Source organism: Corvus cornix, chromosome 2 (genome assembly GCF_000738735.6).
Source record: "Corvus cornix cornix isolate S_Up_H32 chromosome 2, ASM73873v5, whole genome shotgun sequence".
In the NCBI taxonomy this organism is placed as follows: Eukaryota; Metazoa; Chordata; class Aves; order Passeriformes; family Corvidae; genus Corvus; species Corvus cornix.
The window spans coordinates 22640721-22660364 of NC_046333.1; the positions used below are offsets into that span (position 1 = coordinate 22640721).

Below are 19644 nucleotides of genomic sequence, written 5' to 3' on the forward strand. Positions count from 1 at the left end.
AGTAAGCATGGGGATGTATAGAGTTGAAAACATTATTTCAAATATATTATTTAGCTACTATATTCCAGCCACTATGGACTATGAACCCTTGCAGGAAAAAATGTATGAAGCTGAATAATTCAACTTTCATCCAAATTCATAGATGGACACAGAACTCAAGTTACACAGGTTGACACATATCACAGGTCTGTATCACAATCACATGGGGTTTGATTTGATGTTGATAAAGCAAGATTGATGAAATATAAATAATTCTCACTACCTTTATTTTATTTCCATGGTGTTAAAATACTGTAGTTAAGTCAGTTGTACTCTTTGTCTCCAAATAGCTTGATTTTATAAGTCACAGAATTACAATAATAGATGTCCATTATCTGCACACAGATAAACACATATATATAGTATTTAATTCAAACATACAGGAGAAAATGTCTCACCCAGTTAGTGGAAAAGTACTTGAGCTAGACAAGGACAATAACTGACAAAATTATATTATTAGGATAATTCTGCAGTCACTTTTTATTCCATAAAGTTGTATTTTTTGTAAACCTGACATTTCCAAAACAGTGCAAGTGAATCAGAATACAGGTGAACACAAGCTTCTAAATACAGGTGACATCAGTAAGAGTGAACACATTCTTTCAACCACAAGTTCACAAAAAGAAACATACAATTTTACTATATATAAGCAGTGACATTCTAAGAAAAAGAAGTGTCGATGGTGCAGGTACTCTACTGTGTATGCAAACCAAGCTCCAAAAGCAATTAGTCTTCATGCCAGTTTAATCAATGCACATTAAATGAATGAAATTCGACTTTCATTTAAATCCAAGAAACTCTAGCAAGTGAGTAGACTTGGACAAAGGATAGAAATTAGTTCCATGACTCCCTTAATTCTTTAGTGAAAGCAGTATTATGTATTTCCATGCCAGACGGATAATATGCTTTAAACTTGTGCAAGACTCAAAAATGTGCCCATATACAGGAGACATTCAAGAAAGTTGATACTAAATATTGTCAAAGAAAAATTTTTCATAACTATTGCTGTCAGCAAGCTGGGCTATCTGCACATCACTGACTTGGTATGTGGGGTCATTACCATGCATGTATTTAGGCATAGAAAGGGCTGTTTTCACTGTTATGCTTGACATTGCAGAAGTCTTTGCCACTTTGAGATGAAAAGATTGCTTAAGTGGTTTACAGGTTTGGAGTTCACATCAGGCATAATTTCTCTCTCAGATATTCCAAGCAACTTGTGAGATTACTTCAATTCAGAGGCTGCTCCACTATTTTCTACAGTTTGCTGACTTCCTCATTACAATTAAGCAAATAAAAGAACAAGCTTATTCAGAAAAAACTAGCAGGTGTTTTTGTTAGCTACAATGGCCAAGTACCAGAGAATACTAGTGACATCCTTGGAGCACACTAGTTGTGCTGTCGCTTGGGGAGAAATTTCAAGACCCAAACCCCTTGGTTTTTAAATGACAACATGCTGTGAAAGGTGGCTCATCACTGTGCTGTGGGCCACCAAAACTGTGAAATGACTGTGATCTTCTTGAAATCACGATGGAAACTACACGGGGTTGCAACAGCACCGGCTCTCCATTAAGTGATATTTTTCTTTGATTCTCTCCCCCACCTTTTTTCCTGATCATCTTTTTCTGAGATTGTTTTCTTCCTATCCTAAAAACAACTTCAGGGTACTATTTGTAAGAAGACACCTTGTACATTGCAAGCTTTAGATATGTCAGATGCCAGAGCATTTGAAAATTTTACTGCCCCATTTCTAAGTATCCTCCTCCATAGCCTATAGCTAGTGTAAAGTGAGCCTGTTGGGAAAAAAAAGGCAAAAAAAGTTCAGCAAACCTTTCAATTAGGTTGTCCAAGAAAACTCATGACAATTTCTCAAAATGGATTAATTGAAAAACACTTGTACAATGACTACCCCCAGCCTCTGTGTAAGCAGAACAGCACAAAAAACCTAACAAGGCTGACAGATGGGAACTTCCAGATCCCTAAAAGCAATTTCCAAAGTAACTATGTCTCTGGATATTTATGATGATTTCTTAACTAAAAAACCCAGACCCCAGCAGTTCTATAGCAGAGGTATGTTCTACACATTCTTGAAGTATATTACATTTTCATAAGATTTTGGGATTAGAAACTGATTGCAACCAACTGATATTAGTGGGACTTTTTGTTTGGTTGCTCTTTAAGGAGTGGAAAGCTGCATCTACAGTATTTTAATATGAAGAACTGGTATGCTTCACTGTCAAATCTAAGTATCCTAGCTGGAAGAAAAAAGAGCCACAATGGAATTTGATTAAAAAAAAAAAAATTGAGAAAAAAATTTGGAGAGTATACATATAAAACCAAAACCATCCATGACAACAGAATGACAGAGTGCCTAGCAGTGATGATACTAAGAATTTGTGGATTGTTTCACAAATATGGCACTTACCTGGCCAACAACTAGATTTTCTCTAAGGAATGATTTGTGCTGGATCAATTCTATGACAGTTCAAGTCAGAAATGAAACAAATTCAGTCTGGGCTCAAATGTGATTTACTTTTATTTGTTTTTTACAAATAAAACCATTTTTGCTCTGAGACAAAACAAAAAAATGGTCCAATAAAATCTGAAATGTTAAATTTGTAAATTTTTTTAATCTCTCTTCTTTATATAGTTTTAAAAGAGGTTCCAAAGGTATAACTAATTTTGATTTTTAAAATATTGTAAGGAAGAATTTCTGTCAGATTTCAAAGTAAATTTTTGTTTAAAAAGCTGAAATTAATGATTTCAGCTTTTCAAAGGGAGCTTTCTCCTTTTTTTGAATGGAGACTTCTACATTCAATTCAATTCACAAGTAGTTTCACTTATGCCCTGAATTATTTTTTCAGATATTTTACTTCTTAATAATTTTGGGGAGCTCAGTTTTAGAGAGGGCAGATACTGAAGATTCTTACAAATAATAAACAGACCCCCTTTTTTAGCAAGTACTTTAAGCAATTTTAATTTATAGCTGTGAATCAATCTCACATTCAATTTCTGTCTTAGATTTTTTTTAACAGAAAAACCAGACAACTAACTTTTGTTGGTTAACAAAAACTAACTGATGTCAGACTGCGAGGAATTCAACAACCTTCAATATTAGAGGCAGATATAGATTAGATATTTGAAGGAAGCTCTTTACTGTGAGGGTAATGAGAAACTGGAACAGGTTGCTCAGAGAAGTTGTGGATGGCCCATCCCTGGAAGCATTCAAGGCCTGCTTGGATGGGGCTCGGAGTAACCTGGCATGGCCATGGGCAGGGATTTGGAACTAGATGATCTTTAAGGTTCCTTCCAACACAAGCCATTGACTCTCTGACAATAGAGCAGTTCAAGGCCAGACTGGATTGGACTTTGAGGAACCTAGTCTAGCAAAAATTCTCCCTGCCCATGGCAGGGGCGTTGGAACTAAATCTTTAAGGTCCTTTCCAAGCCATTCTGTGGTTCTGTCTCTAGATGATAATATAACAGTGCAGTCAAATGCCATCAGCCTTTTGGTTTTGCACTCTGATGGAAAATCTACACTCCACTACATGCTTATAACAGGATTTTGCTGTGGATTTTGGCTTAAATGATCATTTGTCACACAGAATCTGTCAAATCAACAATTATTGTTTTAAGAAAGATGTTGAACAGACTAATAGTTTTTCTTGTCAGATGTTGAATCAATACGCTTAATTCACTTTGAAATTATTTTCTCCCTAATGCATGCAGATAGCTAATAGTTAATACATACTGATCAATACTGTAGTAATAGCAGACACTTGGTGATGGTGGCAGTAAAAACTCAAACAGGAATATGGATGTGGTCCATTTTTTAGAATTTGAAGCTATCATGAATATGACAAGGAAGAGCAAGACCTATTCTCAAGCAGATTTCTTTCGTGTTCTCTGTGTTCAAGTTTCCAAACTTCCAGCTGTTCTTTTACCCCACCCTTGAGGAGGAAGACATCCTGCAACCTTTCAATCCTGGTTTCACTTTTACCACAGAGGTCGGCCCTTCTTTCCTTTACATGGATTTTATAGCAACATGACATTTACTCCTTATTTACACAAAGTGCAAAATACAAGTAGAATCTAAAACCAAGTCTTACAGAATTTCACTATTTCTATTCAGAAATCCAAGAGCTTTTTGAAGAAACATGTTTGAATTAATTACAATTAGATTTCTTCCAATTCAACAAATGATTTCTTAAAGAATTATGAGCAAAGTAGCAAGCTGGCATACAATAATATCTGCACCTTGACTAAACTTCCCTCTAAATTCTTGAGGAAATACATTCAGTACTTGGAACACCCAGATAGGCAATCTCAAGAGTCAAAAGATCCAAACATTTTAATCCTTCCATCTACTTATCTCTCTTAAAATTACCATATAAACAAACTCATGACTCAAATATGTAACTCACATGGCAGACATAATGTTCATAGCTTGTAGCAATTTATCACTTGCTTTGATAGCAACAGATCACAATCTTTAACAGTAGCTTTAAAACGATCCATCTTAACATTAATATGACTTAATTACTTTTTTTTTTTATTTAAGGGAATTTGTCAATGCCAGAGTGGTTGGCCTAATTATATCCTTTTGGTATCTCAACTGTACAGTCCTAGAGACTGCAAGAGAATACTTCCCAAAGAGAACATTCTGTGATGCCTTCTTCAGTGAGCCAAAGCAAGCTACATCTTGCTACATGTCACTGAAGAAGTGTTTTCATCCTCTCCCATCCAGACTAGTAAAGAACAGACTCAAGATACAGAGTATCACGACTGTGAAATACTTTAGGTTCTTCAGCTTATAAATCAAACACCAAATTCAACTTAAAGAAAGAGACAGTGAAAAGATTTTGGCTTATTTCCATTAAATGATCTATATATGATATTACCAAGCCTTGTGAATTAAGCATATGAGGATTTCAGCTACTTTTATCTGCAAATCTCTCTTTTCTCTCTTGCATTGATGTTTAAAAGTACAATAGAATTTATATATATATATGTATTTCCAAAGATTTAGCCAGATATCAGTGCTTGAGTGAACTATATAGTTATTCAATAGAAATTATAAAACATTGATACAAATACAAAGACATACTCAATATAAAAAGCTTATATTTATAAAAAATATTTTTAGGTAAAAATCTTCCCCTGAGGGCATACCACATAGTTGGATTCATAAATATTGCTCTGCACTGCAGCTTGGTTACCAAAGTTCAAAGTTCAACTCTTAAATGAAGTGTGAATCGCTCCAGTCATCTGACATGGCTGCAGTGATTGCCTCAGGATATGTTCCCTAGCTTTTTGGAGTAATAAAGACACAGCATCAATTGGGTCTCCGAAAAATCTGGAGAAGATTCCTTCTTCCACATATGGAAGATACGAGAGCAGGACCTGTAAGCTAGCGAGTGCATGTCACATGACTGGGCTTTTGTTTCATGGGCAGTTTACTGATTTTTCTGGACCCAGTTCCAACTATCTTCATTCTCCTTTCTGCTCTTTTCAGCCTCAATAATTTCTTTGTACCTCCGGCGGAAGAAGCCCATCTGCAAATCAGAAGAGATGACAGCAGTAAGTTACTGAATCATTAAATTGAAACTTTGTTGGTATGACAACAGATAACATTATGCAGAAAGAACCAGCCCAGGAGTTAGCATCTAATTTCTGCAAGTGCCAATCTGAAATCATAGCTCTTTATTTGCATCAGGATAAATTAGATCAACTGGGTCCCAAATTTTCATAAGTACTCTGCTCCTTATAGATGAACTACTCTAGGTAAGAGTCCTCTTATATGAAGCATGATTTTTTTTAAAAAAAAAAGCACATAAAGTATTTCTAATAAATACAGACCCATATACATACCCACAGAGGCAGATACAGATTTATTGATTTAAAATAAAGACTAAAGTTAAATTTGCAGGTGAACCAAAAGTCAGGCTAACTCTTGGGTACTGAGTAAATGCTGACAGAGTTATATGAACAGTGCTCTCAGTGTCTACAACCTCACAAAACAAGAGGGATCAAGGAATACAGTACAGTCACCCACCTCCCACTTCTCAATTCCAACTATTATCACTGACAGTCACTTTTGCATACCTTCTTGTTTCCTAAATCCTTGTACTTAAAGAAATGCAATTGATTTTCATCTGTTTGGATAAAAATTCTCATACCTCTGTTTTTTTAAGTCTCTCAGATAAACAAACATCATTTTAATAACCGACTTTGGTAAGCATTCAAGAATAATCTCTCAAATTTAGCAGTGCACTGTTGAGATTACTGAATAAATATTTTGTTCAACATAATTAAACATTTATGTAATTCCTACCACTCTAAACCTGTTTTCTTACTCCTGCTGTGTAAAACATGATGTTTTAGTCTTCTTTTATCAACCAGTTATTGCCACCCTTTATTCCCAAATTGCCTATGTGTAGGAATACTTGGTGCTGTTTTGTCATTACTAAAATTCCATTAAATTGGACTTCTTAGTTTCAGTTTTCAGCAACTTTAATTTTCTTCAAGTGTATTTTAATTCACAGGGTAGCATATTCTATCTGTCAAGGGGGATTCTCCAGCACATCTTCCTAAAGTCCAAGTCCTTGCCTGTGCCTCGAATTATATCCCAAATTCACAGCAGCATGAGACTATGCACACACCATCCTCTCATCAATCCTTATCTCTGCCTCTTGCCTTCTGGTGCAAAGGACATAAAAGCTGCAGCATAGTCTAAGAAGCCCCTCTCTTTTGGTAACTGGGACATGCTATTAATCTAGAGATAAGCGTACCCTGCTAGGAGCATAGGTATACATTACACACATACCTACTGTCCTAGTTCCAGACAGACAGGGACAATTTCTGCAGTAGCCAGAGGGGGCATGATTAGAACCTGGAGTTTATTCTACACCACCTCACTCATTGCCAGGAGTGGGGGGAAGGGAGTCTCTTCCAGGGAAAGGGGTTCCTTCTGGTCAAGAAAGCATGGTGGAGGTAACAGTGGGGTAATGCTAGTTCCAAGCCAGAGGGTGCAGTCCAGGTAACATAATGTCTTGGGGTGATTTTATGATAATACTGTATTTCACTATTGTCTGCTTTATGCCCAGAAATGGGTCCCATAGCTTTAAGCTGGGTCCAGGAGAGGGGAGAGAGAAGTCAGGCAAATTCTTCAGCGCAGTTTGTGTTCAAGGACTCACACACACTCTGTGTTCTCACCACTGCAGAGCCGAGGGAACACCCTCCTGCTTTTAGTTAGCCTCTCAGCTGAGGCAAGAAATTTTCCCATACCAACATACCGAAATCCTCTGGTAACTTTTTCCTCTTCTGGAAGTGTTTGGCCTAGCTATGATCCAAGAACCAGATCGGACCCCATGGACCAGCAGTGAGGCTGCAGGGATGCCACATCCCGGCCTCGGACCTCGGGAGGGGCCGAGCCAGCTACAGAAGGAACTCTAAATCCACCAGCTTTCTCCACACAAGGAGGTTTAATATTTTAACAGTTATTCATTTTTTCCGTGTGCATGTGGGCACTTTGTTTGTTAAATAAATAGTTTTTTTCACTTTTCTCCAAGAAATTCCTTTTGTATCAGTGGGGGAGGGAGTGCTGAAACCTGTCGTCTGGGGAGGAGATGTTCCTTTCAGAGCATTTTCCCCTAAACTTGTCTCAAACTGAAACACATGGCTGCAGTCAGGTTGGTTCAGTAGCATTTTGCATGTCAATCACTCTTTTCTATTGTTTTTATTATTGTTGCTTTTAATATTTGTTTTCTTATCTCATTGCTGTTTCCAGTAAATTTTACTTATCACAACGCATAATCTTCACATTTTTTACCTCCAGTTCTCCTATCCATCCTGCCTAAGGGGAGTTTGGAGTGTTTCGGTGGGAGCATTAAATTGGAGAATACAACTCTTAAACCATGACAGCCTAGTTTGGTGCCCAAGTGGGACATGGAGGTTGTGATAACAACAGATCTGCCCAGAGAAGGCTGGAAATGATCTTCATCTAAGCATTTGTTGTATGAGGTACAGAGCCACTGGCTACAATGTTGCTTGATCTGTTCATGTGGCTATGGTACCTAACCCTGTATATATTCCTGTATGTGCTCCTTGCAGTGCTCTTTTTCAGAGCAGGGAGAAGGATCAGGATTACTTTGTTGATGTACTGTGTGATAACAGTTTACCACATGATAACATGTAATGAAGGTCATTTGGGGTTTATACTCAGTGTTGTTCTCTACCCTTGCCTCAGGCGCAATATTTGGTAGTCCAGTAATAATCATACCCAGTCTGTGGGGAGAGTAGGGGAGGATGACTTTCCCCAGCTTTTTACCCCCTTTTCCTTCTTCAGGCCTGTTACAACAGCTTTGGAGAATTTTGAATTCCCTTTGGGTGTAAAGGAAAGTGTGTTGTTGTTGCTAACTCTGCCAGGTCTCCTCAGTGCAGTCCACACCATGGTAGGAATTAAATAAAAGAGATTTTTAATATGATCTTTCAGAGATCTGCCCCTGATGGTGGATAGTCATGAGTGGCATGGAATGTGGGAGAAAAAGTTGGAGAAATTATCTGCTCCAAAGGCTTGGAAGTTCATCCCTGAACAACTACAGGATCCTGATAAAGTGACAGAATATTGCAAAGAGAATGCTGTGGCAATTGCAGAGAGGAGCAATTATTGCAATGTGCTGGGCCCCAAGTATGATTTATTGGACACTGCTCTTTACTAGATAACACCTTCAGAGGGAAGGGAAGGAAAAAAGACCAGCAGGCACCGTGGCCACTCAAACTGCAGCTGAACCAGATGAACAACTCATGCCAGTAGCAGGTGCCCCGATAAAGAAATTCAAGACAAATTTAGTTCACATAGTGATGGATGAAGAGGAATAGGGCGCTCAGAACAGGAGGAAGAAGCAGGGCCAGAGAGAATCACCTGATCTCTACCCCTAAGTGAGCTCGAAGATATGCAAAAACATGTCAGCCACAAGTCAGGAGAGCCCCTTGTGACCTGCCTGCTCCAGTGCTGGGATACCACAACTTGCAACATGAAACTAGAAGGTAGTGAGGCCAAGCAGGCCTCAAGTGATGTCCCAGGATGTAGGCATTGGCGAGGGGATTTAGAAGAGGACAAGAAGAGGACAGAAGCTCTCAGCCTCTGGAGGCAACATCTGTCAAGCATGAGGGAAAGGTATTCTCTCATGGATGACCTAATAGTGCACTGAGATGAGTGGAATGCCATGGAGAAAGGTTATCCAGAACCTGAAAGAATTAGCTGTGCTGGAGGTAATCTATAGGGACTCAAACAATGAGCAGTCACCTGTAGATCCAGATCAGGTCCAATGTACACAATCCATGTGGCAGAAATTTGTATGGTGCGTGCCGTCGTTGTCCACCAACCCTTTGGCATTGATGTCAGTGAAAGAAGAAGAAACATTGCTTCAGGTGATTACCTGACTTCAACAATACAAAGTTCATCTTTTTTCCTCCCTACCAACCTGTGCCTTGGCTGTAGAAAGACTGTACAAGACTGCAGACAGACTTGAGCGACTTGAGCAAGCTAGGTGAAAATGTCCCATTGCCCCGTCAGTGTGGACCAGAGTTTCTGCTATTGGGAGCATGTACCTCCTTGTTGGAGAGAGGGGTACACACCACAAGGTAACCTGTGTTTTTACCTGTATGACCATAGAGATGACATGAGAAAGTGGGATGGAAAACCCACCTCTGCCCTAACAGCACAGGTACATGAGTTGAGAGGAAGAACAACCACCAAAGGAAATTCTTCAAGGATAAATGCCACTCCAGTTTCCAGTGGGCAAGTCCTCAGACAGAATGGAAGGGCTGAATGTTATTTCTGATCCTCTTGAAGGGATCTCCAGTTCCTTTTTAGAAGAACTGAGCAAAGACTACCAAGACCAGAAGCAGAGAGGACCTGCCTGCAGCCAAGTGGAGAAAATGGACAATTGGATCTATTGGACTGTGTGGATCCCATAGCCTAGCACATCAGACCCACAAGAGTATAAGGCTTTAGTTTACACCTGTGTTCAATTTACCCTGATGCCATCAAGGTATGTGGGAGCGGAATCCATTCCTATTTCTGGGGTGACAGAGGTATCCCAGCAGCTGACAGCACTGGAAGCTGAAGTGAGCCTTACTGGGAAGGAGTGGTAGAAACACCCCCCTGTGACTGGTTCAGAGGCCCTGTGCATTCTTGGCATAGACTATCTCAGAAATGGGTATTTCAAAGACCCAAAAGGACATAGCTTTTGGGATAGCTGCTCTGGAGACAGAAGAAATCAGGCAACTGAATACCATGCCTGGTCTCTCAGATGACCTCTCTGCTGTGGGACTGCTGAGAGTTGAAGAACAACAGGTACCAAACACCACAGCAACAGTGCACTGTCAGCAGTACTGCACCAACCGAGACTCTGTGACTCCCACTGTTCCGGTTTGGCCAAATTTAGAAATATATCCTCTCAGAGAAGGCACAACCACCCCTTCCCCCCTCCAGGTTCGGGAAAAAAAAAAAATTTTCCTGGAAGGAAAGTGAAGGAGATAAAACTATTTATTTAACAAACACATGGGGAAACGAAAATAAGGCTAAATAATAAAATGTTTCGCTGTGGAGGAAAAACCTGGGAAAGTGTTAGAGTCCTCCCTTTGGTCTCCTTGGAGCTGGGGCTTGGGCCAGGGCCAGGCCCTCTGTGCCCGATGGAAAGTCCTCCTGATGTGCTCGGAGGTTGAAAGCAGTCCAGTAGAAAAGGGAGAAAATCCGGAATTCCAGAGAAGGAAAAGCAAAATCCAACTCTCAGTCTCTCTCCGGAGAACAAGAAGCTGAAACAACTGGCCAAAAGCTGACTGGAAAGCAGCAAGCCGGGTGCTTCCTCGCTCCCCTGCCGCAGCTGGGGGGGGAAAAAAAGTGCTATCTCTACTTGACCTTGAACAAGCTGCAAACTGCTTTGAAAAAGTTTTGCTCAGTTTTTTTCCTTCCCCCTCTCAGGCTCAGTCTAGAGGCATAGAAAAGCACAAAAATTAATTTCTGGGCATAAGCAGCGCTATGGGATACACATCATAAGGTCACCCCAAGACACCCACCCATAAAATGATTCAGGAACTGGAGACCCGGGGAGTGGTCAGTAAGACTCGCTCACACTTTAATAGCCCCATATGGCCAGTGCATAAGTCCAATGAAGAGTGGACACTGACAGTGGACTATCATGTCCTGAATGAAGTCATACCACCACTGAGTGCTGCTGTGACGGACATGCTGGAACTGCAGTATGAACTGCAGTCCAAGGCAGTGAAGTGGTGTGTCATGGTTTAGCATAGTTAAAGAAGGCTCCATCAGCCATGGAAGTGATTCTCTTGCAAAGAGGTGCTCACAGCTTCCTCTATGACCTGACAGAACCAATCAACTGGCTAGTTTGAATATTGGCAACTTTTTAAGCCACTTAAGAAGCTTGATATGCCTCTGTGATCCACCTTTAAGAACAAACAAACCCCGGGAAAGCTCTCTTGCTTCCAGCTTTCGGACAGGTAACTGGGGGGCCTGTGTGTCCCAGCAGGGCCAGGCCAGGCCCTGCTCTGCCTGGGCCAGGCCGAGAGACAGTTATCCTGGAGCCGTGGGGCCCTGTTCCACCCACAGCCCTGCTCCATGCAGGCAGCCGTGCGGCGCAGCTCGGCCAGCCCCTCCCAGTGCAGCCGAAAATTCATCTGAGGCCACTGCATCTGGGGCCGCCGCCCGGCAAAGATCGTGTGACCAACAGCGATAAGTAAATTCCAGCTGCAAGGCCCACGTGAGATTAACCCTTTTAGTGTTGTAAGTTCCCTCCAGAACAGATGAAGCCTGCAGACATCAATCCTCTCCCGAGTCAGAAGAAGACGGATGGTGGAGGCAAGTGAAGAAAACACCATAAAGACACCAAAGTCAGTGAAGAAGGAAGAGCTGAAACCCCGAGAGAGGAGAAAGAGGAGATGCTTCAAGCCTAGAAGCTGACATTCTGTTGTAAAGCTATGGTGATGGACTATGATACATCAGAGTACCCTTTGTAATTTCATGAAAGCATGGGGGGGTGAAGCGTTCAAACTGCAACTGTGAGCAAAAGTACCTGTGCTGAAATAAGCAAATGTTGAAGTAGCTGTAATTTGATGAGAAGCTTGAACAGAAAGAGATGAAAGTGAGGACAACCCTTGCTCTCAGGGGAGGAGGAGACCTCTGTTCCTGGAGCTGAAGATGCTCCCAGAGATAGGTGAAGAGAACCTTTGTTTCTGAACAGCTCATCCTTAAAATGGTACCCCATTAGCAAAGATTGGACCCTAGAAAACAGTTGTGGGGAAAGCTGTAAGTCAAGGGAAGGGACTTCCACATGCGAGCAGAGAACCAACCCAGGCGGCTGTCTCGCTGTGACACTGAAGCCATGAGAGAACTTCTTGTGGAGATGTCTCCATAGCATGAGCAAGAGAGACTCCTCTCCCTAAGTGAACTGAAAAACATTAGTATAGAAATGGTAACCTGACTGAAAATCTCAAGGGTTGTCTTTTTACGTTGTCAGTGGGAGAAGGGAGAAAGGTGGGGAGATGTGGTGATGCGATACCTTTATTGTATTTTTATATAAGTTTTCTGTACCCCAATGGTTCATCCCTACCTTCCCCACTCCTATTCCCAGTTGGTTTGCCCCAGACCCAAGCCGCTCCCCTGGTGCTCCCTACATGGTTGTTCTCCTCCCCTTGTTCTAGCCCTTTCCCTATCAATCACCCAAACCCCTCCTGTTGTTCCCAAAGGTCCAGTGTCCATCATCTGAAACCTCCCAGTTTACCCTAATATGGTCCCCGTCAATCCCCCGAGACCCTACCCCTCTAGATACCTCCCCCTTTGGAAATCCCCTAAACCTGGATGCTCCATTGGGGCATGTGATCCCTTTCCCTCCTCCCCTTGAGGCTATTGGCCCAAGGAAATGTCTATCCTCGTCCATATCCCTCCCTTAGAGATTTCTATTGGTCCCCAGTTAAGCCACCCCCATTGTAACACCTCCCTTTATAAGAGGTCCCCTGGAGCTGTTTGGGGCTTGTCTCCTGGGAGTTGCTTCCCGTAAAGTTGGATTATCCTGTGTGGGAAGCCTCCTTGCTACTTTTTATCCTCTCCCTCGTCCGGACTGCTGACAGCCACTGTGCCTGGAGCTTCAGCTCCCCTGGGCAGAGCTGAACTCCTGAGGAGCAGCTTTAAAGCCAAGAGCCTCCAGCTGCTCCCCAGTCCTATCGCACACTGCAGGGGCTAGCCAGGGCAGTGGTCAGTGGCGGTCATTGCAACAGGGAAAGTGTTCTGAAGGGTTTAGTGTGACTTTTTTTCTTTTAGGTCTGTTAATAAACTTCTTAATATTCTTTTAAGTTTTGTGCCTACTTTGCTTTTCTCCTAACTCTTATCTCACAGAAGGAAAATAAGTAAGTAATGGATATTTTGAACCAAGCCACTACACTTAATCGGTGTTTCCGCCCAGTTTCGAACTGAACCCGCTACATGGTGCCATCTTCAATATTGCTAACACATTTTTCTCTATTCTTTTAGCAGCAGAGTGCAGGCCACAGTTTGCCTTCACCTGGAGGGGTGTCCAGTACACCTGGAATGGACTGCCTCAGCAGGGGAAAGAGCTCCCCTATTTGCCATGGACTCACCCAGACTCAATTGGAAAAGGGTGAGGCTCCAGAATAGTTGCTATACATTGATAACATCATTGTGGAGGAAGTTTTTGAGAAAGGGGAGGAGATAATCCAAATCCTCCTCATGGCCAGTTCTGTCATAAAGCAAAGTAAGATCAAGGCACTTGCCCAGGAAATTCAGTTTTTAGGAGTAAAATGGCACGATGGATATCATCAGATTCCAGTGGGTAAGTGGATGGAATCCTACATGGCAAGTCACAAAAGTTATTGATGGACAAACTGGATCAAGTCAGATTGCAGAGCTGAAAGCTGTCCAGCTGGGTTTAGGTATCACTGAATGAGAGAAATGGCCAGTGTTCTACCTGTACCCTGACTCATGGATGGTAGCAAATGCTCTGTGGGGCTGGTTAGACTGATGGAAAAAGACCAATTGCCAGCACAGAGATAAACTCACCTGGGCTGCTGAATTCTGGCAAGACATCACTACCCAGATAGAGAAGTTGGCTGTGTAAGTATGTCATGTAGACATACATGTATGCCTTGTCATACCCAAGAGTCAGGCTATTGAAGAACACTACAACAGACAGGTGGATTACCCTGCCAAGATTAAAGTGCTTTAGGTAGATCTGGACTGGCAACGTAAGGGTGATTTTCTTCTGGGTCAGTGGGCCCATGACAACTCATGTCATCAGTGAAGAGATTCAATATACAGATGGGCTTGTGATCAAGGGATGGACTTAACCATGAACACAATCTCCCAGGTTATCCATAACTGAAACATGCTGCAGGCTAAGCAGGTAAAGCCCCTGTGGTATGAGGGGAGTGGTTGAAATATAAATATGAGGCAGTCTGGCAAATTGATCGCATCGCACTCCTGCAAACCCACCAAGGCAAGCGCTACATTCTTACAATGGTGGAAGCAACCACTGGATGACTGGAGATGTGCCCTGTGCCACACCACTTCCTAGACTGTAGAGGGATTCCTTGTGGAATATAGGATACCCCAGGAGAGCTTGGGCATCCCAGGGCTGTTGCAGAAGTACCCCTGACGGGGCCTCAGGCTGAAGATAGGCTTGCAAGGCACCTGCTAGCTGGCAGCCTTGAACAGCCTTGGGAAAAGGTATGCACTGGTCAGCTCCCCCGCTGCTTAGAGGCTTTCTCATGGGAAAGGGCGTGAACTTTGGAAAAAGTATGACTTGGTGTAACCGGACAATAAAAGGGGAGCACGATGCTCAAATCAGATCGGTGTTCGTGTCGTGACTCTGGCTGGATTCCCCTGCACCCAGGACCCCCCCCTTGCCAAACTAGACCACCATCTTGGGCCTTGAAAAGGAAGCCGTGTGGCAATATGACACCCCAGAAAGAATTGAGTAGGACAGTGGGACTCATTTAAAAAATAGTCTCACAGACACCTGGGCCAGAAAGCATGGTATGGAAAGGGTGTATCATATTCTCTCTCATGCACCAGCCTCTGGGAAAATTATATGATAACAATGGACTGTTCAAAACCATATTCAAAGCAATGGGTAGTGGAACCTTCAAACATTGGGATCTATGTTTAGCAGAGGCCACCTAGTTAGTTAACACTAGAGGCTCTACTAATTGAGCTGGCCCTGCTCTATCAAAGCCTCCACATACTAGAGAAGAGAATAAAGTCCCCACGGTGCGTATGAGGAACGTGTTAGGGAAGACAGTTTGGATTAGTCCTACCTCTAAGGCAAAGGCAGCTCCATCTGTGGGATTGCTTTTGCTAAAGGACCTGGGTGCACTTGGTGGGTAATGCAGAGGGACAGGGAAACACGATGCGTACTTCAAGGGGATTTGATTTTTGGGTAAGAACAGTCTGTAATGTTGAATTGTATGATATTGGTTGCTGAATGACACTGCCACTGTATAAACATAACACTGCCATAACCAACCATGGACAAGAACTACGGACTGTTCCAGATACACCAGTTGTGAGCTCCTGATGCAGCTTGCAGCCACCCAACAGCACACCAGCCCTCCTGCCCTGGAAGATACCTTGGATGGATAGAACCCACAGTCATGGACTAAATGAACTCAACAGACATCTTGGAGGGACGGCCATTGACTACAGAAATGATACCAGTGCTTGTATATACATACATATGTACACACATACATACACACACACACACACACACACACACATATATATATTTATGTATGTAGTTGGAAGGTGTAGGATCTGGGCAAGACATACATGATATAGAAGAAGAGGCGGATAATGTCCTGGTTCCAGCCAGTACAGGCTTAATTTTTATAGTAGCCAGAGTGGGCATGGCTAGAACCATAGATTATTCTATGCCACCTCAAGTCATTGCTGGGGGCGAAGGGAAGAGAGTCTCTTCAGGGCAGAAGGGTTTCCTTCCAGTTGAGTATGTGGGGCAGAGGGATTGCTGGGGTTTGTTGGTTCCGAGCTGGAGGGAATGGTTGGGGTATCGTGGCTGTGGTTGGGCCAGGTTGGGCTCAGTGAGCTTTTTGCATGTGAATCACTCTCTCTCTTTTGTACACTTTTTTTATTAGTATTGTTGCTGTTACTGTTTGTTTTCTTACCTCATTGCTGTTTCCAGTAAATTGTTATTTCCGTCTGTGATCTTTACCCTTTGTGCTTCCACTCCTCTCCAGCCCACCACAGGGGAGCAGGTGGGGGCAGGGAGGAGAAAAAGGCTCATAGTTTTAGTGGAAGCACTAAATTAGAGAATACCATTCCTAAACCACAACGCCTGCAACTACTTTATAAATGCATGGTAGGTAGACATACATATAATGCCCATGATCTCAATGTTACAAAGATCCCATGACCTGGATGCCCCCCTGATTAACTGGAATTAGACCTGAAAAGTCATTTGTTCAGTCATTCTTGTGAACAGACTGTGAACACAGAGTATCTTTCCCATGTACCATACGCAAAGCTTTATCTGTTGCAACATACATGCAAATGCATGGATAACGGTGGTTCTGTTCTGAAAAATCAACTCATGGAAGTGATTCTCTTGAATTTTGGAGGGCCACTTCTCCCTTGCTTCCTAGCCTCTTTCGGAACATGGTATGAAAGGATCCAGGAAGAGAGAATTGGAGAGGAGTTTTTCTAGTTCCCAATTCTTCAAACTTACTCTAGAAGTCAGATCAAATTCTTTATTTAGCAGAAAAATATCATTACTAGTAATTTTTGTACTTGGACCCACAAGCTATACCAGTGCAAAGGATTTATTTTGAGAAGACATCCTCAAGATTGCACCATCATAAAATCCCAGTGAAAGTTCAACAGTGATGCCAACAGAATTCAGCGCAGTGGAGACTGCAAGCGAATAGCAGAAGTTTCTCTAGATTTTCAGTCTAAAATTGTCATGGGTTAGCAAGCATAGTCCCAGAAGTGATGTTCTTGCAAAGGTGTGCTTACAGCTTCCTCTATGACCTAACAGAACCTATCAGATGGCCAGTTTGAATATGGACAATTCCTTAAGCCACTTAAAGTTGTGATGCCTCTGTGATGCACACTTAAGAATAGAAACCGCCCCCCCCACAGCTCTCTGTCTTGTTTCCGGTGCTGGGACAGGTGGCTGCGGGCCCCATGCGGGGGTCAGCGAGCCTGGCCCAGGCCCTGCTCGGGCTGGGCCGGGCCAGGCCACGGCCATCCTGGAGCCAATGGGCACCCACGGAACCCCCCCACAGCCCTGCTGTGGGCAGACGGCCAGCTCCCCCTCTCCACTGCTGCCAAGATTCAGCTAAAGCTGCACCGCTGTCCGGCAGAGGTCATGTGACCCACAGCGATAAGCGAAATTCCAGCTGCAAGGCCTAGGTGAGATTAACCCTTTTAGTGCTATGAAGAGCTGAAAACCTGAGGGAAAAGAAAGAGATGCTTAAAGCTGAAATCCTGTTGTAAAGCTATGATATATCAGAGTACCCACTGTAATTTCATGAAGGCATGGGGGGTGGAGCGTTCAACTTGTGAGCAAAAGCACCTGCGCTGAGATGAGCAGATGCTGATGTAGCTGTAATTTCATGAGAAGTTTGAACAGGGAGAGATGGAAGCGATGAGGACTTTGGCTCCAAATGAGAAAACCTCAGTTCCTAGAGATGCTCCCAGAGATAGCCCTAAAGATGAAGATGAGGAAGACCCTTTGCTCCCGGGGAAGGAGAAGGGCCTCTGTTCTTAGAGATGAAATGCTCCCAGAGATGGGTAAAGAGAACTTTTGTTTCTGAATGGCTCAACCTTAAAATTGTACCCCAAAAACCTTCAAGAGTGGACCCTCGAAAGCAGTTGTGGGAAAAGCTGCAAGTTGGGGGAAAGGACTCACATGTGATCAGAGAGACTCCTCTTCCTAAATGGACTGAGCAAAGTTATTTGGAAGTGAGCGGCTGTCTCGCTGTGATAATGTTTTCATAGCATGGGCAAGAGAGACACCTCTTCCTAAATGGACTGAACAAGGTTATTATGGAAGTGGTAAACAGACTGAACATCTCAAAGGTTGTCTTTTTACACTGTCAGTGGGAGAAGGGAGAAAGGTGGGGGGAGGAGAAGAGTTCTGAAGGTGTGGTATGATTTTTTTTTCTTCTTTTAGGTCTGTTAATAAACTTCTTTATATTCTTTCAAGTTTGGTGCCTGCTTTGCATTTCTCCTAATTCTTATCTCACAGAAGGTAAACAGTAATGAGTATCTTGGACCAAACCACTACAAAAATGGAAATGAATTATTATATTGATAATAAAAAAAGTGCAAGAGCCTACTACTTCTCTGTTGTTCTGCTCCAGTTGGATTAATCATGGGTACTTATGTATTCACAGGAATCTGCTGCTACTACTTACATATGCTCAGGGAGCAGATGTTATGAAAAAGTGGGTGTATTATCAGTTTTTGTAACAGAACCTACATGTGCATTAGAAAAGAAAACTGCCATAGGACTTTGCTTCCTAAGATTAACAAGAAAGTTCAATTTCTAGTTTTAAAAATGGGTTTTAAACCCATAAGGTTTTCATCTTTCATGCAACCACATCCTTGATACAATAAAACTTCCTCTTGAAGTTATAATCAAAATTATAGAAAGGCTTCTTAATTTCCTTGAGGGCCAAACAAACCCAAACTCCTTCCCACTGTTTTTTTAATAAAAAAAATCTGTTTCCAAACATCTGCTTCAGGAATTGTCTTTAAAAGTTGGTTATGAGGGTTTTGGTATTTTACTATTTTTTTTCTGGATAAAGAATGCTCTTGTATAACTCTGGTAGGGATAAAAAGTGAGCTGAAAACTGTAATAAATATTAATGAAGCATGAAACCCTACATCTAGAGGTGATTCCACTATGAAGAATTATGTTTATTTGCTGTATATTATGTGGATACTCTCAATTATGTAGAAGACTATTACGTAGTGCAAGCCAAGAGAGAAACTGGACCTTAAGGATTGGGGGTTTTTTTCAATGTTTTCAGAAATAGTGGTCAGGGATTAGATACATGTCCCATCCTTGAGAGACAAGGATGTGCTTTGTTATGTGACACTATTCTTTAGTGACATATATTTAATGTAATAAAATCCCTACCATCACCAGAAAGAGATTTTTTTGTAATTGCCATGAAGAAATCACAACATAGTTATTGTCTCACATAAGACCACACAACCCACATATCCATCTCCTTACAATTAACTCATTTCATTCAAGAAGGACAGCAGTGTTCACCATATGGGGAGGGCTGGAGAGAACAAGTGAATTTAACATACAGTGATGGGTAATAAGGAGACAGACAATTGGACCAAAGCAGGAGATTTGATACAACATAGGGTTGAATTTGTACAGGCTCTTTTATCACTGGGGCTGAAGCGACACCAGGTCCCTTTTCCATGGTTAATGCAAAGCCATTAAGAGAACTGAGAAAACCCAGTGAGGACAGCACTGCTGGGATTCAGTCCTGAACTTCAAGCCAGGAAGAGGAGAGATCCTAATCTTTAAA

The 19644-nt window shown here is 42.2% G+C and overlaps 1 protein-coding gene across 1 annotated transcript in view; it reads right to left on the reverse strand.

The window, feature by feature from the left end:
* Window positions 1-249: 249 nt before the first annotated feature.
* ITGA9 (integrin subunit alpha 9) overlaps window positions 250-19644 on the reverse strand; it is a 240159-nt gene continuing 220764 nt past the window's right edge. Inside the window, 1 exon segment of the mRNA XM_039548705.1 lies at window positions 250-5591. Coding sequence (XP_039404639.1) covers window positions 5493-5591 — 99 coding nt within the window. The 3' untranslated portion in view covers window positions 250-5492.